Here is a 25,841-nt window from a genome sequence, read left to right on the forward strand (position 1 = left end):
CGGTTCAGGAAGCTGATGGGTTTCCCTGAAGCTAATTTATACTGTTTTGTTCTGCTGTTTGACTGCACCTTTGGGTGCTGTTTGACCTTTTACCGCAGCCAGGGTAGATGGACTAGATACCATGGTGTTTCCACTGATCTGATGAAAGGTTAACCCAACAAAAGAAATGGTGATTTTACTGGTGTCACCTTACTGAACCAGCTCATGCTGTGGCTGCACACTTGTTAGATCTGATGCAAGGTAAATTTAATCTCAGATTTAGCTTTAGGAATAAACTTGCTACCTGGGGTGGCAGCAGGCAAGTATATATTACTGAGGCAGTAGGTTCCCCTCATACATTTTCCTGATTAAATCCATGGCCTAAAAAATCGGGGCATATAAAACATATTAACTTTTTCTAAGTATAGATAGCTAACTCCCTGTTTGTCACAGGATTGCGAGGAGCAGATTTCATTATCTTGTGATAAATTTTTGACAATAAATTCCTGAATTTACACAGTTCAAACTTGATGAAGAACATTGATGTATCTTAAAATTGTAAGAACATTTTTTTCAACCACTGATGCCAGAAAGAATTAAAAGAGCCACAGTCTGAACACTTCAGTGCAACTTTTGGTACTAAAGTAAGGTTTGGTATTTTTCTGGATTTCACAGGCTCTCTGTAGAGACTCCCCAGACTGCTTGGATTTTAGCTAACTTCAAAAAAATATTTAAAACTATTTTGTACTTTTATAACCATATTCTGTTAAGATATTTGTTTTTTAGTGTATGACAAATGTATAAGCAACATGAAAGAGGCTACAGAACACAAGGTTATGAAGTGTACACAGTAAAAGTATGTAATCCCTTTTAATACCGTACAAAATTACGTGACTGCATTTTAGTATTGACACATAACTGTTAAATTGCAAGTAAGCTTATATTAGAGGTTCTGCAATGGAAAGCAACATTAATGTAATTTACTGCATGTATTTCAGGACTATCCCAAAGAAAACTAAAGGGGATGATTTAAGTATGTTCTCACCTTTTAAGATTCAAGCTTTGATTCTTCTGTTGGGATGTCTAAGCGTTGGCCAGAACTGTGTAGAGCCTCATACCGTTTCCCAATGTCTGGCTAAATTAAAGAGATATAAGACCAAATTCTTTAATACATAATTTTCCTGACGTTTAAACTACAGAACAGTCATGCGGTGATGTATTAGGGATATATTTAATACCTGCGTCCTTCAATCTTTGCCAGAAGTGATGGTCTGCAATCCAGAATGCTTTGCTGAAGGGGTGGTTTTGTGGCCGAAAAAAAGCAAAGAAAGGAAATCTGCATATCTGAAACTTCTGTATTACCTCTGAAAGCCTGTCAGTGAACAGCACCGAATGTAAGAACAAGTTCTTCTCAGAGAAAAAGTTCGACTCTCGGGCTGAGATTCACCCATAAGCAGTTGGGAGCAAAAAGGCACATCTGATTTTACCTCATACTTCTGCACTGGTATCATAAGATGGGCCACGGTTGTAAGCGCACTTGATGCTGTGGAAACAAACGACAGGGAGGGCTGAGAACCGCCCTCTCCGGCACAGCCCCAAGGGCCGTTAGGCCCCTCACGGCAGCGGCCGGAGGAGCCGCGCGCTACTCCGCGCCTCGGCGGGGAACCGCCCTCCCGGCGCCTGCCATTGGCTGCGCTAGCGCTCTCCCAGCCAGTGGCCGAGCGGGGAGGCCTGAGGGGCGGGGCTTCTCCGGGGCGGCGGGGAAGGCGGCAGTTCTGCGCCTGCGCCCCGGCGGCCTGGCGGGCTCTTGTGAGGCGCCGGGCTGGGGGGGTCCGCGTCTGCTTGTCTGCTGGTGTCGGGGCCGGGTGGCGGAGCTGAGGCGGGACGAGCCGTGCGCGGCGGCGGAGGGCCCGCTCATGGCGGAGAGGTAGCGGCTGAGTGGCGGGGAAGGGGATGAACAAAGTGGGCGGAGACGGCCGCGAGCGCCGGGGTTTGAAATTTCAAGTTACTCCCCTGCTTCGCGCCTCTCTCGGCCCCTCCCGGCGCGGGAAGGTGGAAAGGGGTCCTGAGGGCCGCCGCAGCGGGGACGGGGCGGCGCAAGCTTTTCTCGGTGGGGGAGAGAAGCGGGGAGCGCTGGGGGCTGCCCGGAGTAACGGGTGAGAACCGTTGCTTAGCGAGTAACTGGTGTTTGCGCTGGGCAGGGCAGGCTACGGGCGGGCTGAGGGCGCCTGGTGCGAGCTCTGTCCTTGCCTGCGCACCGGTGCGCTGCAGGCACCCTTCGGTGTCAGGGGAGGGGCTGGTGTGACTGCTCTATCTGAAACTTTAGCTATTGGCCCGATGAAAACTGAACCTTCTAATTATGTTGGGGTTAAGGGGGGAAAAAGTTAGTTCTCTGTGTTTGATGTACTTGGGTGATTGTGGGGGTTCTTACGTGGCTTACAGTGTTCAAAGAGATACAAGCTTTCTCACAAGCACAGGGTTGCAGTACCGTTATAATTAACTTCTAAATGACTACAGATATATGGACACCAAAAGGAAGCCCTAGCTGCAGTAAACAGCAACTAACTTAATATTTATGTCTCCTTCCTTATGTCTCATATGTCCGAATGCTTGTTTTTCATCCCTGTCACACAAAGAGATAATGTGGAAACATTACCAGAGAGAAGTTTTCCTACACTCTGCCTGTACAGAACTAAAAAGCCCCGCTAAATGTATATAAAAATTGAAGAGGGTTACATTTGGGTTTATACTCGAAACTTTCCCTTTTCTTGGGTATGGGTTGGCTGTTTTCAAATAGTGTCCCGTCTTTGCACTAATGAATTGTTACTTCAGCTTTCAGAAGAAAGTGACTGGCTCCCCTGACACAATACTTAGGAATGGGTTGAACAACAGATACCGTGTGTTGGAAGTCAGTGTAATGCAGAGGAATGGAAGTGACCCTGAGAAACACTTGACAATTACAGCATCTGAGTCACAGGAAGATACACAACTGTGCATTCTTAGGAATGGCTGGTAATCCATACAGAAATGTAGATGTCTGAAAAGAGGATGAAATACTGGATTATTAAGTCAATTTTCTTTGTGTTGCCTTTGAGATGAGCTTTACTGTCTTAAAAGTGACACGAAATGCTGAAACAACCTTTGTCTAATGCAATATTGTCAGTATACTAGAGTAATGGATATTCATCTTGAGAGAACTGATGTCATGTAACTTGTGTTGAGTGGTTATTGCTACCTTAAAATTTTGTCTTTGTACTAACAAACAGCAAGACAATAAACTCAAAGCAGGTTATTTTGTTGAAGTATTGTCCTGCAACAGTGAGAAGTGTTCTAAATGATGTATGCTCATTGTACACGTAAAGGTACAAAGCTATGTCTGTAAAATGTCAGGTTTTATTCAGTCTCTTAAAATCACCTTAGCTTGAGCTGTATTGCAAAAGTTTTTTCAAGTAAGGATAGGATTCTAATTTAGGTGTTTGTGCATTGCATGGTGTGTTACAGAAGAAAAGACTAGCTCTTTTGAAACACATGGGCATGCACAAACTAATTGGCACTGCTTTTCATTTGCATGCAGGCCTGAAAGATGGGAGAAAAGTATAAGGCTCCATTTCTTGAAGGAAAAAAATATAAAGATCTTGAACCCTGACACTTCTAAATCAATAAATACATTTTTAGGTTTTGCTGAGCTGCTGAAACAAGCAGAATTGTTAAGTAAAAAGGTAGATCTCATGTAATAAAAAAGTAGTATGCCAGTATAAAACATAACAATACTGAAGTGGCTCAGTACACGGATCTGGAATAACCTGAAGTCAACAGGATTCCCCTACATTCAGGCTGTCCTGATGCATGATCCAGTACTCAAAGCTATCAAAGTTTTGTCAGTAAAAATTCCTTTAGTCACTTTCAGAATTGATTTAGATCAACTTCTTAAAAAAGAATCACAATAGCCTCCGGCTTCAAAGTGTGTTGAATTTGATATATTAATGTCTAATTTCTAATACATTGTGTCCATAACTTGCAAATGGTTGTTCAAATGTGTTGTGTTATAGGGAGTCTGTTCCGGTTGTTCCAGGAGACATCATTCATTTAGAAGGGGAATGTAGCTCTGGTACCTGGGTCATAAATGAACAGTCTGGATACCTGGTTCTTTACCCGGATCTGCTGCTTTCTGGCACTACAATATCAAATAGTATTCGATGTATGAGAAGAGCAGTGCTGAGTGAAAGGTTTAGGGTAAGTGTTAATTCTAGAGCATCAAGCGTCTCAGTGGGTTACCGTTCCATTGAGACTGATGGTTTAGCTCAATACTAAAACTGGCTGAGATGCTGTATTGTAAAATGTTGACATTAGCTATTCATGATGTTTACAACATAGAACAATTTAGAATGAAAACTGCCTCTGAACTTGTGTTTTTTGAGAATTGTGGCTGAAATAATTCTGTATTCTTAATATAGCTAGTGAGACTAAGAAGTGGTCTTCCCACTTAAAATTCTGGCAACACTTTTGAGAATCTCTTGCCACATTTTGTGTGGATGTGAATCCTTTGTGAGGGATGTGCCTCTTGTTGACCATATGAAAAAGTAACCACACTCGGCCAAGGTAAAAGCCTCTGAAAAAAATCAGCCAATTCTGTTAAGAATGGGTGTGGGTTAACTCTGGAATCTGAATCCAGCTGCTGGAACTTGGAAAGAGAAGTTTCTTGTGGTAGCATCCTTGCTGATATGTGGGTGGCAGAGAAGCAGCAGCTCCCAATTTCAGATGAGGAAAACTTCCAGATGTGGTAGGATTATAAATCCAAATGGGAAAGGGAATCATAATGGAGTGGTAATCAGCTGGGAGCCTGGGACTGAAACAAGAAAATAAAGTACAGGAGATTAAGACTGTGAAATGGTGTCAGCCCTTCGTTAGCAGAGTAATGAGAGTAAACTAATCATTTGGGAGGGACAATGCAGAGGGTCCTGACCCTGTGATAACACCACCCACCAGTTGTGAGTGCAACTCACAAGTGCCAGGTCTGTAAAAGATACCAGTACGTACTTAAACCGCGATGATTAGATTTCCAGTTGTTTGGTGGCAGCTCGTGCAGAGGTTGTAACTTACTACCACTTTCAATTCTTATGAGTCTACAGAGCCCAGTCCCGGTGATGGGTTTCTGAGCCATTTTGGTGATACTTGGAATAATTCTGTGCGAGTTGGTAACAGAGAGAAAACTGACTCATGCAAAAAATAATATCTGTACGATTGTGAAGGTAAGTATTTGCATTAGGAAATACTGCTATTAATACTGGCCACAGGCAAAACTTGATCAAAATTCATTTTAATCTGTGCCTTTGTTTCTCACCTATCAATCACATAAGGATTGTATCCTAACATTATCAGGGTTGGGATAAAAATGAGAGATGAAGCAATAGGAGAGATCCACTTCAATTTAGCTGTTTTCACAGTGAGGTTTGAATAGATATTAGTTAACGAGGTGAAAGCTCTAATGATCTTGCAAGTGCAGTCCATCATGTGCAGCAAATAAAACCCAGAAATTTAATAGAAAAGTTGGTATGAAGTAGTCATAAATCTTCATGTGTGTATGTGTGTTATATAACATCTGTTGCAGGGCTCGGAGTCTGGTTCGCGCCAAACACTCATTGGTACAATTCTTCATGAAATTTTCCAGCAATCAGTAACAAATCACTTGGCACAAGAAAAAGTAGAAGAACTAGCAAATAAAATTGTGTACGGACAAAAGTATCTCAGAGAAATGTAAGTAACAATGCAGGTGTCTTATGTTTGGAAGACAGGGTAGGAACACTTGAACTAGCAGGTAAAGTTCTACTTTAAAAAATATGGCACTAGTATTGGGAGAATATTCTGCCAAATGACCTTGCTTAATGAAACTTGGGTATCTTTTTAGTAAGATGATTCCCTGTTTCATAATGTAATTTAATTTGCCTTCCCTGCTGAGCTACTTCTATAGGTCTGAACTATGCTTCTGGAGTAACTATATGTAGTTAGTGTTTTTCCTTTCAGGCCAAGCAGGTTGAAGTGCTTATGGCATTAGATTTCCAGGCTTCTCTCAAAGCTGAGTTAAATGTGACAAACATAATTAATTTTCATCCTCAGGAGATGAACTAGAAACTCATGACTGACCAAGCATTGAGATGTCTGAGGTTTTCATATTCTTTATCAAGTTACTTAATGGCTCACTTGTTAGAGGACCTTTAACTTATTTTCTCTGCAAAGCTGACAGAAATGCTAGCCAAATAAATAGACTTCATATTTCCGTTAGAAAATGGCAACATAGTTTTAAGATTTTATTGCAGACTTGATTTCAAATCTACTTCAAGTCATATAAAAAAAAAAACCTATATCTAGAGTATTATAAATTGTATGTTGGGCAATGCCAGTATCTGTTAGCCCCAGACGAGTTGGAAGTTAAAACTGTAACCAGATGTATTACTCTAGTTCTGTTAAGAAGGTAGCTGTTTTGAACTGTGACTGCTAAGATTATTTACAGGCTTTTGTGTCACTCTGGGCCTCTGTATGAAACTTGATTTGCAATTCCTCTTGGCATATGTAGGCTGCTATTTGTTGGGATTGAAAAGTAAGTTACGTAAGTGCTGGCTGTGGTCATTTGCACTTGTATAAATCTTTTTGTGCAAAATGCACTTGTATTTCTCTGTTGCTGTAGAATAATGACGTTATTTCCAGTGAATGCTGGCACTTAATTATCTAATGCCACATGATTAGGTTCTGTCTAATGAGACTTCTGCTTTCTTGTGTATTTGTAACTGTAGCAACTGCAGAGGATCATGATTCCTTTCCAATTAAAATGATCTGAAGCCTGTCAAAATGTATGTGAAGAACAAGTAGCACATCAGTGTATTCAGACAAAAAGCAAAGGTCTTTTTAAATTTTTTTTAATGTTTTCAATTTTGCATAAAGCATAGGAATAGCCATTTTTAAATGTATGTATGAGTCTGGTACTCCTTTCTTGCAATCTAACTATTAGCTTTGTTTCATCACGTCTACTGTACTGATGCTTTCATTGTGCTGCACCTGTCGTTTCAAAAGTTATGTCAGAAATGAACATAGTGTATTCTGTCTCCTGTAACGGATGTTCAGTTATAGTTCTATGAATTAGTCAATTGAGTTGAACCTTAATGAATCTGTCATCTACAATTTAGGGATGTTTATTAAAACTTGACAGTTATTTCATTAATCTTGTTGTTACTTGAGGCAAAATCTTGTACCAATAGCAGATCTAATATTTCTGTCTCCTTAATGTGCATGGCTTTATTTTTTTAGGTATCACTTAAATCTCAAACAAATGGAAATAATGCAGGAAGTGGAAGAATATTTACCATCGTTTTTCAAATGGGCAGAAGACTTCTTGCACAATCCAGCTAACCAAAATAAAATGCAACTAAAACTGTAAGAAGCCAGAATTAAAAACTAGAACCATTCTACCTTGTATATTCTGTTTGTTTTACTTTTAATTTTTAGAGTAAGACTTTTTATGCAAATCTGTTCAGTGATATGAAGCCAATTCTGGCCTCAATGCCAAAATAGCTAATTTTGAGACCTGCATGTTTAGCTGCCATTGTGAGTACCAGGGAAGATGTTAAGACTGAGAGTGAACTGACATAAAGATCTTATTGGTCTTAAAATCCTTGTAAACAGCGTGGTATGAAGTAGAAATTTTAGTAATTAGAAAAGGAAGCATATTTGATCTACTAAGCTAGAAGTTACTGTGAATATGTGCAAGGCTACAAATCGGAATGTGAAACTATTTGTTAATCAAATGTACTTCTTGACTAAGATAACAGTTTATCAGTGACATGGTGATTTTACTCAGCTGCTGCTGAGCTCTTCTTGTCTATGACTTCTTGCTGTTAATTGTAATAGCCACAGAGCGTTTAAAGTTTCAGTGAAATGGCAGGTCTGAGTAAAATCTGTATGCTACTTTCTAGAGTATATTATTAAACATTTCGAAGAAACAAAGTGTTTTAGAGTATGGTTATTCAGAAAAGAAAAAAATATTAAAAACAGTTTAAGATTCTTTTTTAACTTTGAAATTAAGGTGAGTAGGAAAACTGTATGCCAGTGTGCAATTTAAAGTAACTTTCTGATATGGTACTTTCTCTGTTAATGGGAAGATAGTTTGAATGAGACTCGATGTGCTTTATTTCCAAAGTTCATACGTAAAGAGCACCTAGAATGCAAAAAAAAAAAAAAGGTATTTAATTACAACACACTTTAATATTTGAATATTAAGAATTAAGGGAAATTGTTAACTTCTGACTTAATTTTCTTCCTAGGTCAAGTCATGAAAAACCAGAAGATTTGTATTCTAAGATACAGATTGTAGATATCTTAGACATTGAAGAGAATATCTGGTCTCCCAGGTTTGGGTTGAAGGGAAAGATTGATGTTACAGCCAGAGTGAAAATCCATCGCCAGTCTGGAGTACAGTCCAGGATAATGCCGTTAGAGCTCAAGTCTGGCAAGGAATCTAATTCCATAGAGCACAGAAGTCAGGTACAAAACCCAAATGTCTAATTTCACTGTTGTTGGCTATGTATACTTTTTTATTTTATTAGATGACCTATTTTGTCTTATGAATGTCAGACACTTTGTATGTGGTATAATCTAGATTTATGGATGGCGGCTGATCCTGGCATGTCCAAAGCTGCTGATATAAAATGAAAGCGAACTGAGGAGTGAGAAGTATATACATTTGCCAATTCCAAACACATTTATAGTTCTTATCCTGAAATATCTGGGTTTTAATCTCCTCTTACTACACTCACGTATTAGGTTGAGGCAGACTGCTTCAGGAATTAGTGTCGTGCATCCTTCCCTAAAGCTGGTCTGATCTAGAAGTAGTAGCCTTGTTACAAGCTTTTAAGGAAGATGCCTTTTAATCCTTGGTTAGGTGCTTACTACTTACAGATTCTAGATTACTTGTGATAGTAATGGCTGCTTAACCATATAAAAAATGGAAAAACTAAATAGCTTATAATGTATTTTGTTTTTAATACATTGTAATAAGTTTAGATATAATATTTGCAGGTTATTCTTTATACATTGTTGAATTTAGAACGGAGAGTGGATCCTGAAGCTGGATTTCTTCTTTATCTTAAAACTGGTACTATGTACCCTGTTTCAGGAACTCGCATGGACCGAAGAGGTAAAGTTGTTCCCCTTCCCCAGAAACCATAATTATCTTAATTAAAATGAAACACTTTAGTAATAGTTAGAAGGTTTACTCTTGTGAACATAGCTCTATTTAGATATCACTTGTTTTAATGTTACTAATTCCAGTAAGATTATGTTAAAAACTTGCTTTATTAATACTCTACTAGGACTTTGCTATATGAATACTCACCTCTTAACTGACTAAAAAGCTGATGGCTAATTACTTTTGAGTTAGAAGGTATTACAAACCAACCCCAAAACATCTGCTTAGTTTGTTCTTTTCTTGACAGAATTAATGAAGTTAAGAAATCATGTGGCCTTCTACTTAACGCACAGTACGTATAAATCTGCTGTGGGAAAAGAGCATTCACAGCTTGCTGCTTTGCCTCCTGTAATCGATGACAGTCAAGCCTGTAAATATTGCTCCCAAATACACAATTGCTTTCTATACAGCAGGTAAAAAAAAGTTTCACTTGTGTTTTTTAAAATAAGCTTGAATAATTGTAACTTTTGATACTGTGATTTCACTGTCATGGTTGACAGTACCTTTTTTCTGTATTGAGGACTCTTGCACCCCAAAAGAATGTTCCATAGACCCCACTGCAACTTTTATAGTGCAAGTCCCTGAGCTCACAGAGACTTAATGTGTTCGCTCATATACACTTGCTGCAAGACGAAATCTGAGATAAGTCTCAACAAAGTACTTGATGCCAATAACAGATTTATATCTAAGTTAATAATTATGATTTGAAAAAGCTATATTCTTGCAGCTCTTTGAAATGGGCAGTCTTATGAGGCTGAATTATGTATGGCTGGACAACAGCTCTCTGACTGCGTAGAAGATTGTTTCCCTATGGGGTATCACACAAGTAATGATACGTTGATATTATTCTGCTGAAGTGTTAGTGCATCTCCTTTTAAAGAGAAGACATGAGTAAATATTTGATAAATTTTCACATAACATTATTGTTTTAAAAACTTATAAGTTTTAGTATTGTTCTGGTTTTTGTGCAGCATAAAAACAAATTGTGTACTGAAGAGATCAAATGAGATATGTTAGAACAGGAGAACTTTAGGGGTGATCTTATGTAAATATAATGCCTGATTGTTTTTAAAATTGAAGGGGCAAAAGGAGCTAGCTTTGTGGACATACATGATATGCTTTTGTAAACTAGTTTTTGTGAAATATTGCTTCTAATATTCAGTTGTTGTAGCAACAGGACTATTACTAACTGGGTAACAATTAACTTCTGAAACAACTTTCTTCTCTTTGCATTTTGTGTACATGATTAGGTATAATGTCTTGATATTTAGTTCTGAGATAAATTGACTTGTCTGCTTGTGTATTAACTATTAAATCCCCTTCACTTAGCTAAATCTCAATATAGTATTCATATGATACCAAAAAAGAAATAAAAGATCAACTATCTAAATGTATACAGTACTGTCTTTGAAATGTCTTTGATTGGTCTTTGACTAACTTATTGTCCTTAATTCAAAATCAGAGATGATATAAAGTTACTAATATGAGACTGTTCATGTGAACATAGATTAATCTATCATCACTGAAATAAAGTTGAATCTGTATCCTATCTGGTATGTTACAGTATATATTTAGATTGGCATTATGTACATATAGACTTGCAAGAAAAAAAGATACGAGTTGACTTTTTCCTGTGTTTGGTTCTATTTCTAGAGCTGTAGAACAAAAGATGGCCAGTGTGTCTTTTCCTCCTGCTATGGTGCCAATTATTGAAAGAGAGACCCAGCACCTGAAACCTTCCCACTTGGAGTATTTCAGCCTGTGGTATCTAATGTTAACCCTGGAGCTGCAAAGTGGAGAGGGTAAAAAGGGATATAAAAATATATGGATGATACCTTCCATGGAAAGGTAAGATGTAATGTCTAACCTGGTACAAATGCTGTTCCCTTCAATAACTGGAAACGAGGCATTGCCAACTGGTGTTTTCACTTAGCGGAAAACTAGATGTTTTCTAGTGCTGGTAGAAATAGTCAAATATGTTACCTGCATAGGTAGGTTTTTTTGAGAGATGTGACCTAATGGAGACATTAGCCTAATAGATTTACTGGGTTTGCATTTGCAATATGATATTTGTTTTTTTGTTGTTAAGTCACACATAGGAAGCAGCGAACTGCAGCCTCAGTTTTCAGAAGCAGAATTGGTATAATTCTGTTTGTGCCTCTGGGGCTGAGGCTGGGTGCTGACTGTGAGCCCAGCTCACTGCTGGTTTCCTGAGGGTTTACTTGACAAACAGTGATGCATTTTGAACCATGCTTTTAGGCGTGGCTGTGCACGTGGATAAAAGCAGACTAAGGGCTCTTATTGGCTGAAGTAGCATGTTATTATACATCACCTAGTCTAGCAGCAGTGGAAAAAATATTTGGCAGTTTGTAGGCTCATTTCAGGGCGTCTGTAGAAGTGAAATGCAGCTGAGGTGTTTGAAGTGAAACAAGCAACTCCATAAGCAAACACAGAACATCTTAGTGAAGTGGATCCATGCATGTCTGTATTAGGTTTTTAAAAGGAAATTAGAGATAAATTTAGCCTAAATATTGGAGTCTGTTCTCTGAACAAGTACAAGGTTTCTACATATTTTTACAATCCTTTTCTGGTCAAAGTGACTATTGTGAAGTGACTATTTAATCTTCCTGTTTCTTGTGTGTGTTTTGGGGGTATTTTTTTGGGGGTTCTTTTTTCTATTTTGGTTCTGGTGGTTGGTTGTGGGTGGTATGGCTCTTTTACTTGTGGGGTTTTTTTTTATATTTCTCTTACTGAGAGGATATTAATATTGAAACATATTTCTTTTTTTAATATCTTCAGAGAGAAGGCTGGAGATTGTGTTGGAAACATGATCAGAGTTGATGAAGTGCAGGAAATTTCTGAGGGACAGTATCTACATTTTTTCCAACGTAGAAATGGTGTTATACCTGGAACAAACCTGTTGGTTGGTGATCGAGTGGTTGTGAGTGGAGAGGAAAATGGTTTACTTGGTTTGGCTACTGGCTACGTTAGAGAAGTCGGTGTGACAAAAGTCTCCTGTTTGTTGGGCAGGTAATAGAACAAAAGGAAAAATATCTGTTTGAAGACACTACGATACTGGCTTCAGGAATGGTACTTCTAGGTGTCCAAAAAGCTCTGATGTGTTCTGACTCTTGCTGGGCTTGGGGAAGCACCCTTCAGAAATTCTCTTACCTTGATGGAAAATGTCATGGCTTGGTCAGTGTGTATACCTGTGTATTTAACTAGGTTGTTGGAATGAAAGCATGCTTGCAAACTCCATTTCCTTATGTCTCTGACATGAGACTGTATGGATACAGTGGTTACTGTGTTAATAGTAATTTTCATTATTCAGACTATATTGTCTTTAAATTGGCTCTGATCATGTTTTATTTAGATCAGTTAGTAGTGTGTTTGTTCTAGCTGTTGTTTCACTCTGGGACCACTGGAAGATATCATTTAACACTTACTACTAAGTTTTTAATCCTCAGCGTACAGCTTGTAAACAGAATTAGTTTGTCCATGTTACTGTCGTCTTTCAGGAATTTGTCAAAGCTCCCTAAGAACACCATATTTAGGTTGGATCACGAAGAAGGAGATTTTGGTATAGGAGTCCCTTTTGAAAACCTTTCTAAACTGATGAAAGATTCCCCAGTCAGGTATCAAAAATCAAATTAATTTCACACTTTCAGTATTTTTGGATAAAGTTTCTCAACTGATGACTCTTTCCTGTTTCTTTTTATCCACAGTGAAAGGCTCCGCAACTTGATAATTGACTTCCACAAACCACGTTTTATTCAGCATTTGAGCTCTGTCCTTCCTCCAGAAGCAAAGGAAACTGTTGCAAATATTCTAAAGGGTACAAAGTTACTTTCCCCCAAATCCTGTGTTTGGTAGTAGGTCTCTATAGCCAAAGCATTTATCCCACTAAATGTAAGGGTGTTTTCCTGCTTTGAGGTCTAGTGATAGTTTTCTGCTTAAAAACTAAAACCAAGTTCTTACCTTGCATGTCTTCCTGTGATTAAATTAGTCTTAAACTAGTTGGAAGACCTGACGCAGGTATGTGTTTACAACTTTGTTTTCCTTAGTTGCTGCAGCTTGCAGTTTCAAACAGTGTGCGGTACGATTGCCTTGCTAACGTTTACAGAAGGAAGGAATGGGGAAGGCTCTCGGATAGAGGAAGCAGACTTTGAGGGAGTGGAAGGAGATGGGTTTTGGTGAAACCATTCACTTGTATAATCTTGCTGACTTGACTGCTCTGTAGTGTGTGATGCTTTGTGGCGCTTTTTTCTTTAAAAACAAAATTTGCTTAGGTATGTGGCAGTGTCTCATTTGGTGAAAATATTTCATTGTTTTCTGACAGAGTTGTTTGTGAAAACAGAAATTTGACTGAATTGTCTTAGAGCAAATAGAACTTTTTATAAAAACTCAGTCTGAAGACTTTTTTTTTTTAACTTGAGCTTTACATAGTCCAAAGAGGTGGAACGTAGTACTGGTTTGCATCACTGGGGAAAAACAGCTCTGATGTAATGTTTTTTCTAAACAAGGTGATGCTATATGTGCAGCTCATTTCCCTTTGCTCTGAGCAGTATGTCTGAATGTGAAAGTGGGTATGATAAAATAGAAATGCCTGTGCACAATATCACATGGAGTCGGTCATTTAGGACATTAGGAAAAAAAGTCACAAAATGTCTAAGAATAAAAATGTCTTCAGTGATTTATTTCTAGGACTGTAGTGCAGACCCTGTACTATGTGTCTTGTGTATTACGTCTAATATCATTACTTCATTAGAACCTACAGACTTCCTCTGCTCAATTAGTTTCTTTAAGGGCTTTATTGGAGAAGGAAACTCTAGTTTTGTTTCATTAACTTCAGCAGTTATTACCATAATTATCAAGTGTAGAAATTTAATTTTTATTTTTCTTCTTAAAGGTTTAAATAAGCCTCAGAAACAGGCGATGAAGCAAGTGCTTCTTTCAGAAGACTACACACTTATTGTGGGTATGCCTGGAACAGGAAAAACTACTACAATATGCGCTCTAGTAAGACTGTGTACCTTGATGTTTAAATTTTTTTGGTGAGATTTAGAGGATAGCATTAAACAAAGTGTGTATAAAGCATACTGTCCAAAAAAAATTGTCATGACTTAGTCTACTGGTATCTGTGTAATTGCAAAGAAAACATTTCTTTTGGTTTAAGAACTTATATTTGGTAGAACTAAAATGTATATTGTGGAGTAGGGTTTTCTTTTGCTTGTGTAGGAATATATGTGGGAGGGAAGAGATTGAAGTGTGATATTTAACCATTTCTGTGACGCTTTAATGTAAAATTCTTCGGCCCCAAATATCAAGTCCTCAAATCCTAAGTTACAGCTCAAAACAAGGGACTCCTTGGGGAAATCAGTAACTTGTCCACCGTAAACTGTATAAACCCGTGGTGCTGAAGCTATGTGCAGCCTGCTAGCCATCTCCTCTAGTTGGTTCCCTTTCCCCAGGAACGGACTCTAGGAGCATACTGGAATCAGGCTGTGGGCCAAACGAGTTTCTTGAAATAGCAGTGTCCTCTCACTTCCAGTTGTCATCAACTCATGGGGAAAGAGGAGGCTGGAGAGCAAGCAGCTACTGCTATTGTCAGATCAGCTCATTCTACTGAATCTGTTGTGGCTAAATTGTCATGGAGAAGAGTGTGTGTGGGAACGGGCTGCCTGACTTGTTCTTGCGGTGCGGGGGATCTTTGGGGTACGGTTCCTTCCTCGCGGTCGCGGTTTGTGAGCGTGCGTGGATGTTGTCAGCGCTCTGTTTGCAGCGGGCGCAGTGAGCCTGCTGTTGATGAGAACCATCAGGTCTGCTGCCCATATTGCTTTGACAATAGCAAACTGGCAGAACTGGCCAGAAAGACTGATAGAAACAAAGTCATACTTGACTCCCTCCAAAACTTCTCGTGCTTTTCACCTAGTTAAACATCATATTGCTGATTCTTGTACATGAACTAGTAACTTTCTCTTTTCTTTCATTTCGCCACCCATTAGGTGAGAATTCTTTCTGCTTGTGGCTTCAGTGTTCTCCTGACAAGTTTTACACACACTGCTGTAGACAATATCCTGCTAAAGCTGGCCAAATTCAAAGTTGGCTTCTTGCGCTTGGGGCGAGCTCAGAAGGTTCATCCAGATATACGGAAATTTACAGAAGAAGAAATTTTCAGGTCCAAATCAATTAAATCTGTAACAGATTTGGAAGAGGTCTATAGCAGTCAGGTGAGAAAAGTGGGTTTTGCTAGCCCTGCAAATTATTAAGGATAATTACATTAGTATTCTGGTTGTTTGGATGCTGCAGAGTAGGAACCCATTCTAAGGGTATGTTACTGCTGTAAGAAATCTGAGCCAAAAAAGGTACTCGATCTCTGCATCGCTTCAATTTCTTTATAGCCAATAATGACCAACATTAACAGTCTGAAACTTGAAGAGCATTGTTTATGTCCACACAATGGGACTTATTACTTACAATTATAAGTTACTAAGACTCCAGTGCTTTTATCTGAGACCTGTGTGGGAGTGGTGATTAATTGCTGCAACCTCCTCTATCTTCACTCACGTATTGCTGCTGTTTGTCCTTTTTTCCCTCCCCCTTGTGCTCGTTGGGCCATTTGTACAATCGGCAGAAGGGGAAGAGGAAGTGGTGTGCTGTGGAGCTGACCTGGCCAAACACCAATTTTTGATTGAAAGATCAGTGCTGCCCGTGTGACTTGCAAACTGTAATGGGAGCTGGGTAAACTGAGTCAGTGGCGGTTTTAAATTAAATTCATTGAAAGAATGAAGTTTCATGGTAGTTGGAGTAAATGCCAGTTTTACAAAGGCTGCCACTTACTTTTTGTAAATAGACAGTTCAGGGGAACGATTGAAATCCTAAGGGAAGTGACTTAACGTTTCATATTTTAGTCATTTTGGATTGCAATGGAAGCACAGCAGTGGGAAGAACCATGCTGCTGCTGTTGTTTTATTACCTCTTTGGAATTTAAAAAAACCACAAACCACATAATTTTCTACAGTAGTCATTTCAGCACCCTCTATGAATTGTATATGCATAGAACCTGATACCACTCTGAACACATGGCAGGAACAACCTGCTCTAAAGTTTTTGTTTGTCACTTGGAATCAGTGCAAGACTATGTGAGGCCAATGTGTGTGTAAGGTGTGCTGGTCCATTTCAAGTATTAATAATTTATTTTATATTTTAGTTTAGTTTAATGGGAAATATTATTTTTTCTTTTAACCTGGAAAACATAGTGCTAAAGGATATAAAATGTATCTTATCTTTAAATTTTCAGCCAGTGGTAGCAACGTCTTGCATGGGAGTAAATCACCCCATCTTTGTTCAGAAGCAATTTGATTTCTGTATAGTTGATGAAGCTTCCCAAATAAGCCAGCTCATCTGTCTGGGCCCACTGTTCTGCTCCAAAAGGTTTGTGCTGGTAGGGGATCATCAGCAGCTGCCTCCACTTGTACTGAATGCAGAAGCAAGGTAAGGTAAAATGCTGCTGGGCAATTATCAGTAACGTGAATTCTGGGAAGGCTCTTGCAGTGTTTTGATTGACACTGTGTTTTGTTTTTTTGTTTTGTAACAGAGATCTTGGCATGAGTGAAAGCTTATTTAAAAGGCTGGAACAAAACCAAAATGCTGTTGTCCAGTTAACTGTGCAATACAGAATGAATAGGTATTTTAAACACTTATTGTGCTGGGGTTTTAATGTGGGATTGAAACTTTAAGATTTGACACATTTTCTTGTTTTTTAAATCTTTAGTAAAATTATGTCACTGAGCAACATGTTAGTGTATGAAGGCAAACTGGAATGTGGCTCAGAGAAGGTGTCAAATGCCACTGTGAACTTGCCCAACCTAAAGAAATTGAAACTGGACGTTGCAGATGCTTCAAAAACATGGTTGAAAGAAGTACTTGATCCAGACACACCTGTATGTTTTCTGAACACAGAAAAGGTAAAGTTCATTATGTTCTTCTCTCAAAATCGTATTTGTGATGCAAGTTCTCAATACAGTCAACATGTAAAACCATACAGCTTAGGTATGGTAAAATGTGTAACTAAAATAATTCTCTAGTAAAATGTGCAACACGCAAAAATGCTGTTAGTATAGATGATCAGTTGGGTTGGTACAACTGCTGAAAACACTGCATCTAAGAGCAGCTGAAAAGTTTAATTCAGATAATATTTCAGAAAAAAAATTGAATGTACTACAAACTTTGTTCTCACATATGGAATGTAGCTCAAAGTGTGTAGCCGTAGTGGATGGCCCTGCAATCACAGAATGATCTCATTTCCAGTGGGTGAGGGTCAGTGGTGTCCAAGCTGTGTGCCAGGGGCAGGAATAATTGTAATTCTCCATTGAATTTTGCAGATATTTTACACACTGAAGTGTGAGGGAGGAGTAAGTTGGTTTAGGTGTGTCCTTTCATGAGACTCAAATTTTTGCCAGAAAAATAAAGCTCAAGTGGATAAGAATTATGCAAAAAAACCCCCAGACTTCTAAGTAAAATGAGGAAAAATATTCATTAGTACATATTTGTGGTCTCTAGTACTTGCTGTCACTGTAGTGACTGGATTATGAATATTTGAGTCAATATTCCTCTTTAACAGGTTTTATGTTGATTCCTGTTAATACTACGTTTTGACAATAATTGTATTGACTGATGATCTCTTATGCTGACTCTAAAAAACCTCTCCCATCTCTGTGCTCTCCAGGATGTTCTACAGGATTTTTTTTTTAATAACAGTTCTGATAGTATCTATTCAGTGATCTGAAAAGAAACACAGTGTTTATTTTAGAGACTTGGAGAAATTTCTAAAAATGCCTAAACTGAACAGGAATGTCTCAATGGCTGCTGTGCCTTTCACAGAAAAGGCAGACAGTTGGTCCCAGGGAAGATATTTGTTCCAGTAGGAAACTGGCTTATACACTGTTCATTTATTAATTATACTAAATCTGGTAATGTGAAAGCTAGAGTTTCTGTTCCTTTTTTTTTTTTTCTTCCCTAGAAAGCCCATCTTGATTATAAGACAGCTGTTCTGTTTATAGAACCAGCAGGGAAGTTTCACTTTCCAAAATACTCTTTGTTTTGTTGACACTTCAGGCTAGAACCATAGAGAGGTTTGGGTTGGAAGGGACCTTAGAGATCATCCAGTCCCAACCCCTCTGCCATGGGCAGGGGCACCTTCCACTAGACCAGGTTGCTCAGAGTCCAACCTGGCCTTGAACACTGCCAGGGAGGGGGCAGCCACAGCTGTTCTGGGCAACCTGTGCCAGTGTCTCACCACCCTCACAGGGAAGAATTTCTTCCTCATATCTAATCTAAATCTGCCCCCTTTCAGTTTGAAACTGTTACCCCTCATCCTATCCCTACACCCCTGATCAAGAGTCCCTCCCCACCTTTCCTGTAGCCCCTTTAAGTACTGGGAGGCCGCTCTAAGGTCTCCCTGCAGCCTTCTCTTCTCCAGCTGAACACCCCCAACTCTCTCAGCCTGTCCTCATAGGGGAGGTGCTCCAGCCCCCCGAGCATCTTCGTGGCCTCCTCTGGACCTGCTCGAGCAGGTCCGTGTCCTTCTGATGTTGGTGCCCCAGAGCTGGACACAGCACTGCAGGGGGGGTCTCACAAGAGCGGAGTAGAGGGGGAGAATCCCCTCCCTCACCCTGCTGGCCACACTGCTCTTGATGCAGCCCAGGACACGGTTGGCTTTCTGGGCTGCGAGCGCACATTGCTGGCTCACAGTCACTTTTCCATCCACTAACACCCCAAATTCTTCTCCCCAGGGCTGCTCTCAATCCATTCATCACCCGGCCTGTCACATGTCTCTGGAGATTTTCTGTCTGATTTTGGAGTTTCCTATCAAAGCTTCATGTAGTCGGGGGGGGGGGGGGGGGTGGGGGGGGGTGGGGGGAGGAACAAAAAAAGCCCCAAACCAAATGCAACCCCAAACCCTCACCAAACACAAAAAGAGATAAAAATGGCATTTATTTTGTCTTCTTTAACTTTCAAGTGTTTTTTTTCCTTGTATACTGTTGTTGGTAGTGTAACCAAGAAAAGCTTCTGAAGAAACATGGAAGGATACAAAAGGGGAGAAAGAGGAAAAAATATCATATGACACCACTAGGAAGCTTTCATTTATTGTGCTTTTTAAAAAAGAAAAAAGCCTCTTGTTTTCTGTTTAATAATGTGACATGTTCGTGACAATAATCAGAAATCTATTTGTTCCTTTCCTGCGAAACCTTATCTCAGTCTGCACTTCCTCTGACATTGGGTCTGAATGTTGAAAAATTGTATCCTTGATTTAATGCCACTCTTCTGAGTAATTCTAGGCCAAAGTTGGTTTTGTTGACATTTTTTTTGTGTACTGTGTGAACATAATAAATATAAATGTAAGCATGTGTTACCATAAGCATGACCTAACTTTTAGAACTTTTTCCCCCTAAAATGGTTTTTGTATAGTTTTTGGCTACATTAATGTGGACAGAAACCAACTGCTCATTAAAACAGTGCTTTTCTGCTTGAAGAAAACTTGAGCACATGCAAATTTGGAGGCTTCTTAGGTGTGATGTTTTTGGAATAGTGAATCTTAAAAAAAACCCAACCAACCAACAGCACAGCTATAACACTAGCTCTTAATTCAGTTGTGATGTGACAGGTCATAACAGTTAGACTGAGTGCACGATGGCAGTGTGAAAACAAGTTATCTTACAGTAAGTAGTAAGGTGTGTAGCTGTTGAGAGACAAGCTTTAGAGAAACTGCTATTTTGGAAAAGGCAATGGAATCTTCTAATATGAAGGAAGATACTTTCTGCTTCTATAATCTACGCAACATACTGAGAACACAGTGTCATGTAAAAGAAGCTTGGAGGACATGTTGCAGAAAAATAGGATTCTTGCTGAAGTGTATAGTGCCCTACTTAAGCACCACAATACAGACTACTTTTTTGTATGTGGCTGGAATCCGAAAATAAACTTCTGAATGCAGTAGCCTACTATTAATATATATATGTGCTGCCTCAAGAAGACCTCTATATAGAGTTGCAGCAGTGTTGCATAGAGATTTGTCAATCTCTATTTGAATCTTTTTGTTCATTTGCAGTGCTTTAGTGTGCTAAGCATTGAACATAGGTTACACTTAATGAGCTATCCAGTCAGTTGAGTTCCTGGATTTGTGAAGCTTTTGATGCATGTTGTACACTGTCAGATTCTCTGCATGTGCAGTGGTTCTGCTCTAGCAAGCAACCACTTACCCGGAATACTCTTACATATAACAACTGTGTGTTACTTGACCCACGTGTTAAACGTTTATAGCGATCTCCAAATTCAGCCATTCAGGTGATATTGGGGTGGGTAGTTGGAGAAGTAAAACGAATTGCAGTAGGATTCTGAGTGTTGCTTTAAGTCAGACTGTACCACCTCCCATTTAAGTGTTAATACTGTCAAAAAAATTGAAAAGGAAAGCTGAACAAAGTGGCATCTAAGAGAACAAACTTGATGTATGTCACTAGTAACAGAGGCAAATAGTGGAATGGGTAAAGCAGTAAGTGGCAGTAAATGAATAAGGTACTAATGGAATTCAGAGCCAGAAAGCAGAGGCAGATTTAGTGTATGCTCAGTTTAGACTGTTTTTAAATGAAGAGGTTTGTTACTTTGACCCCGGATGTTTAGCTGCATGCCAGTCTACTGAAGGATAACATCAGGGACACATTCATCACTAATGATACTACTTAAACTCTAGAGAAGGCAAGAGCTAAGCAAAGAGAATAAATTATAAAACTGTGATATCAAAATGGCAAGGGTTTACATTCTAAGCTTGTTCCTGGCTTTCTGGTCTCAATCATGCATGGAAAGGGAATTAATAGTTAAGAGATGGTAAATTCAGTGAATCCTTTTTTTTTAAAATTTGGAAGTTAAATTTAATGCTACCATTTTGGATAGTTCTTCCTGTAGGTTTAAATGTAGGCTTCAAACATTAAAAAAAAAAAAAAAAAAGACTTTGCTGCCATGAAAATGGGGAAAATTTGCTGTAAACCTCATTGTGTGAACAGCCTTAAAACAAAAGTCCCATGTACAGTATAGTTTGCTCTTTTACTTTGTCAGGTAGGGAAATAACCTTTTGGTTTTTTTTTCCACAACTGAAAAGTCAGATGATCAAGCTTTGGCAGTTTAAGGTGACTTGCTAGTACCAGAAACTCAGTTCAGCAGATTGTTTCAACTTGTTTTGCAAATGCAGTATTCTGAAGTTACAGTATAGGGTCTTAGATTCTCTGAAATTTGTCATTTAGCCTTATTTTTTTTGTTAAACCTGTTACTGTAAAAACACATATGATAGTGAGTTAGGGATCAGAATACAGTATGCCATTGTAGACAGCAAGAGTCATTGTTTTCTTTTTTTTTAAAGGTCCCAGCACCAGAACATGCAGAAAAAGGTGGTGTAAGTAATGTAACAGAAGCTAAACTAGTACTCTTCCTCACATCCTTATTTATTAAGGTATCTTTTTACTTTATTACATTGTCCTAAGGGACAGCTTTTCCATTGCTATAGTAATGACCACTATATGTATTGGGTTATTCTTTGAGGAATAAACTCAAGGATAAATTAAAGTTGGCTATGTGTCAGTACAGTGAGGAGCTTGAGGTCTGCATTCAGTTCCCTGTCCCTTGCCTGGTTGGATTTGGGATTCAAAAAAAGCTGGATGCCAAATTCTTTTAAGAGATGTGGACTTCCTTGTGAGGGAGGGGAGAGAATTTGCCTTTCTTCCTTATTTCATCTAGTTAACTTCAGGAGTAGTACAGACTAGGACTTCTGAATGTTCACCTCACAGTCTGAGGAAAGAAAAATGAGGATTTCAAGGCTATCTGTCTTTGTGCAAGCTTGGGAGCTTGCAGTTACTAATATTTTTCTATTTTCTTTAGTGAGTACCAGTTATACCTAGAGTTCCACTGACAGTTTAGTGTAGATGTAGCATCTTGTAGCATATATTAACAAAAAAAAAAAGGAAATCCTTGAGGGTCTTCTGACAGTAATGAGTATCCTGAGCGAACTGCAGTGACAGGTTTTTTGTTCTTCTGTTTCTTCTACATTCAGGCTGGCTGTAAGTCCTCAGACATTGGCATTATATCACCATACAGACATCAGCTAAAAACAATCACTGATTTGATGGCAAAATTGAAGGAGAACAGAGTGGAAGTCAACACAGTAGACAAATACCAAGGAAGAGACAAAAGTATCATAATTGTATCTTTCGTTAGGAACAGCAATGATGACAATGTAAGTTGGTCATATTAACTTTGTTTCAGTCATTTTAATAGTTAAAAACCTCATTTTCAAAATGCATCCATCTACACTAAATCCTGAATTTCCAGTAGGAAACATAAAAGCATATTATGTTTATTTAACAGCTTGGCACCCTCCTGAAGGACTGGCGACGTCTTAATGTTGCTATCACAAGAGCCAAGCACAAACTAATCATGGTGGGCTGCGTTCCATCCCTGTGCCGTTATCCTCCCTTAGAGAAGCTGCTCTGCCATTTGCAGTCTGAGGCAATGATATCCTTTTTCTCCACACTGTTTTGTGAAAGGGGAAAGGTAAGATTGACTACTTGAGATTTGAGATAAGGACGGGAAGATAAATTATTTAGGTTACGCTTGTGACACTGATTCACAACACAGTACAAAATGTGCCAATTAAATATGTCAGATGTACTTGAGATCAAGCTAATGGATGGATCTAGAACCTTCAGTGTCGTCAGAAGTAGAAATAAAAGTCCATGCTGATTTGTAAGTCAACTTTGACAAAATTTATTTTAATTTTGAGGCCCAAATTTTTAATGTTTAATGCTTTTGCATTTTTTTGTCATCCTAGTTTCTTGGCATCTTAATGTCAGTGTGATTTGTTTTCCTTGGAAGTACCATGCATTTAAACACATCTGGTGAGAGAACAGTTCATGAATGATGTCACTGGAATGGAAAGTGGTGGAACTTTCAGATGACTTGTTGGTGTGGGGTGGTTTTTTTTTCTTTGGCATTGTACTGAGGTTGCTCTAGCTATGGCTGTTTCTATCACCTATTTAAATAGGAAAGACCTCCTTAGCTGCTTTCTTTGCAAACACCAATACATATTGAAACAAGTTTTGTGTTTTTGTGCAGGTAATACGTTATATCAAAATGCTTCCTTAACTTGCTACATCTTCAATCTTCCAGCAGGGGCTCATGAAAGTATCTGCAAGTGTAACATTTTATGATTGTGAAGATGGAGAATTTTACAGGCCTTTGTGTATCTTCTGCTGCTGCTGAATGTAAATAACTAGTTAAGGGGGGTATGTGCTAATGTGCACTGGTTAATCTGAATGAAGCCAAAATAGAAATCACATTTGATTAATTTAAAGGTTTTCTTTGAGTAAAATAAGAGTCCACGTTTCTTTAAGCTGATTGTTAAGCTTGTCGTTTTAGTACTGGTGAATGTGTAACAAATATGAAGTGTTACGGTCATTCAGATACTGGATAGCTACTTCATTATTCACTTTTATCTTGACAAGCAGTTATCTGCATAAGTGCATGGGGAAACACTTGAGGCAGTGTGGGGGACTATACCAATGCTGCACTGAGTCACAGTTTTCTGGGCTCAGTTTGGTTTCAAAGACTTTAAGAAGTAGTTTACATACAGTAATTGCATTTATTAGAATTCCTAATTACGATGCTGTGTTGTTGTGCTGTTTGAAAATTAGAAAAAACTTCTCTCCCTCTTCAAAGCCTCACATTCTTTAAAGTGTACTTCTGCATTTTAAAATACTGAAGTCTTTTATATTTATATACATAATGTAATTAATCTCTCATGAAGATCTCTTGATGACTTTTCTAGTCCCTTGATTTTGTATACATCTGGGAGAAATGTGATGTTGATTCACTTAATTCCCTTTTATGAACTAACGTATTTAGCAGATAAATCGGTTGAAGTGAAATGCTGCCCAGTTGCACATCATAACTGAAACCAGAGTTTTACTATCTGATCTGTAGTCTTTTCTTCAAAAAAAAATTCCAAGAAACAAAACTAGAGATGCAGCTCAATGACCAAGTTTACATGTTCAGGTTCTGTTTTTTTGTAAAGATGATAGTATATGTATAATAATATCCTTTACTTGACAGATCTGTTTTAGTTTTCTGCTACCTCATACTCTAGACTGTTACTGAGAAGTTTCTTTCCAAGATTGCTGGTGGAAATGTCACTTTTTTTTTGGTTCTTCAAAATCATTAGTATTTGTTTCTCTTGGATCAATGTCAAGTGGTTGGGTACATATAGTTGCAGACAACTTCTAGATGTTGTGTGGGCATTTTCACTCTTTTAAACTGCTCCCTAACTTTTCTAATGTTTGAAATAAAAATTTAATGTTGGTTTTGTTATAGTTGTTTATACTTTGTTAATACTTTGCTTTATATAATACAAATATTTTGAACAGTGTGAAAAATTTGAATAGTTGACAAGATATTCTCTTAGGTGAAAATACACTCTTCCTCAACTGTATGTGCTTCAATCTTTCAAAAGATCAGAAAAATATACTCTCATTACTGTAGTGATTTCAGAATAACATCCTTGTGTAGGAAAGTTTTTCTTCCTATGTTTAGGATCTATGTCTACAAAAGTTTTAAGATTTAGCTTATCTATTTTCTTACACCAAATTATGCTTATCCAGGAAGTGATCTGCATTTTAAAAGATAATAAATCTGCATATTAAAAAGGTAATAAATAAATTAGAAGTACTGCCATCCCTCCACAAAGTTGCATGAGAAATGGGCACAAGAACAAACCCATATTTCCATATCTACTTCTACAATGTGTCCTTTCTTCTTCCAGGGTAAAAATGAGATTGAGCAGAGATCTACAGATTAAACAATGTTTTAGTGTGGTATCTCAAACAAAATTGAGATGTGATTCTCTAAAATGCTTTTGCATCCTAATAAATACAGATATCAAAGGAATATCTTGTAAAAGTAAAAATAATCCCTTTTTTCTGTTTGCTGTCTTTAAAACAGCCTTCTCCTGCAGAAGCAGTCATCCATACTGCTGGAAAACCTACAGCCCCAGGTTCAGCGCTGACTTAGTGCATTGTGTGTTGCTGGGATTCTCAAAAAAAAAAGTTTCATGCCAGACAAGTAGGATCAGAGCCTGATTACAAGGACTGTTTAATGTTTACAGGTGTAGGTTCCTTCTTTAAGAGGTGGGAATCAGGGACAGCAGAAGGGTCCCTGTCGCCAGGGGCTGTGTTCTATCCCCGTGCTGCCCTTGTCCTTCTGTCCTTCCTTGCAGGCCGAGGCCGTGACAGCCTTACTCTGTGCTGTCGTGTGTGTAGTGTCTGCAGTGGGGCCAGGGGAGGCGGGAGGCACACCCTTTTGTTCGAGGGCTTTCTGGTTAGCTGTGCCTCACGAGGGGAGAGGAAAAAGCCTGATTTAGGGTAATTATGAAGGGAAGCAAAGCAAGTGGTGTAGTGCTTAGGGCGCAGTAAGTATAAACTGACATCCCCTCTCTGCATGATGAAAATGCATGAGTTAAACCTGCAGCGTTTTATGGTTTTCTGGTGAGACTCAAATTTCAAGGTTTTTAAGAATTAGAAATCAAGGA

At 38.7% G+C, this 25,841-nt stretch overlaps 1 protein-coding gene across 1 annotated transcript; it reads left to right on the top strand.

Moving 5' to 3' along the window:
- Nucleotides 1–1,812: 1,812 nt before the first annotated feature.
- On the top strand, nucleotides 1,813–24,622 carry DNA2 (DNA replication helicase/nuclease 2). Its single transcript, XM_074874272.1, has 21 exons — nucleotides 1,813–1,906; nucleotides 2,812–2,991; nucleotides 4,029–4,212; nucleotides 5,588–5,733; nucleotides 7,279–7,404; nucleotides 8,292–8,511; nucleotides 9,046–9,163; nucleotides 9,462–9,627; nucleotides 10,868–11,062; nucleotides 12,014–12,244; nucleotides 12,733–12,849; nucleotides 12,940–13,049; nucleotides 14,124–14,233; nucleotides 15,220–15,444; nucleotides 16,515–16,708; nucleotides 16,812–16,901; nucleotides 16,989–17,181; nucleotides 21,627–21,716; nucleotides 22,314–22,496; nucleotides 22,628–22,774; nucleotides 23,413–24,622. The coding sequence occupies exons 1-21, from the start codon at nucleotides 1,896–1,898 to the stop codon at nucleotides 23,467–23,469; spliced, it is 3,093 nt and encodes a 1,030-aa protein (XP_074730373.1). The 5' UTR covers nucleotides 1,813–1,895; the 3' UTR covers nucleotides 23,470–24,622.
- The last annotated feature ends 1,219 nt before the right edge of the window (nucleotides 24,623–25,841 follow it).

This window comes from Strix uralensis, chromosome 7, assembly GCF_047716275.1.
Source record: "Strix uralensis isolate ZFMK-TIS-50842 chromosome 7, bStrUra1, whole genome shotgun sequence".
NCBI lineage: Eukaryota > Metazoa > Chordata > Aves > Strigiformes > Strigidae > Strix > Strix uralensis.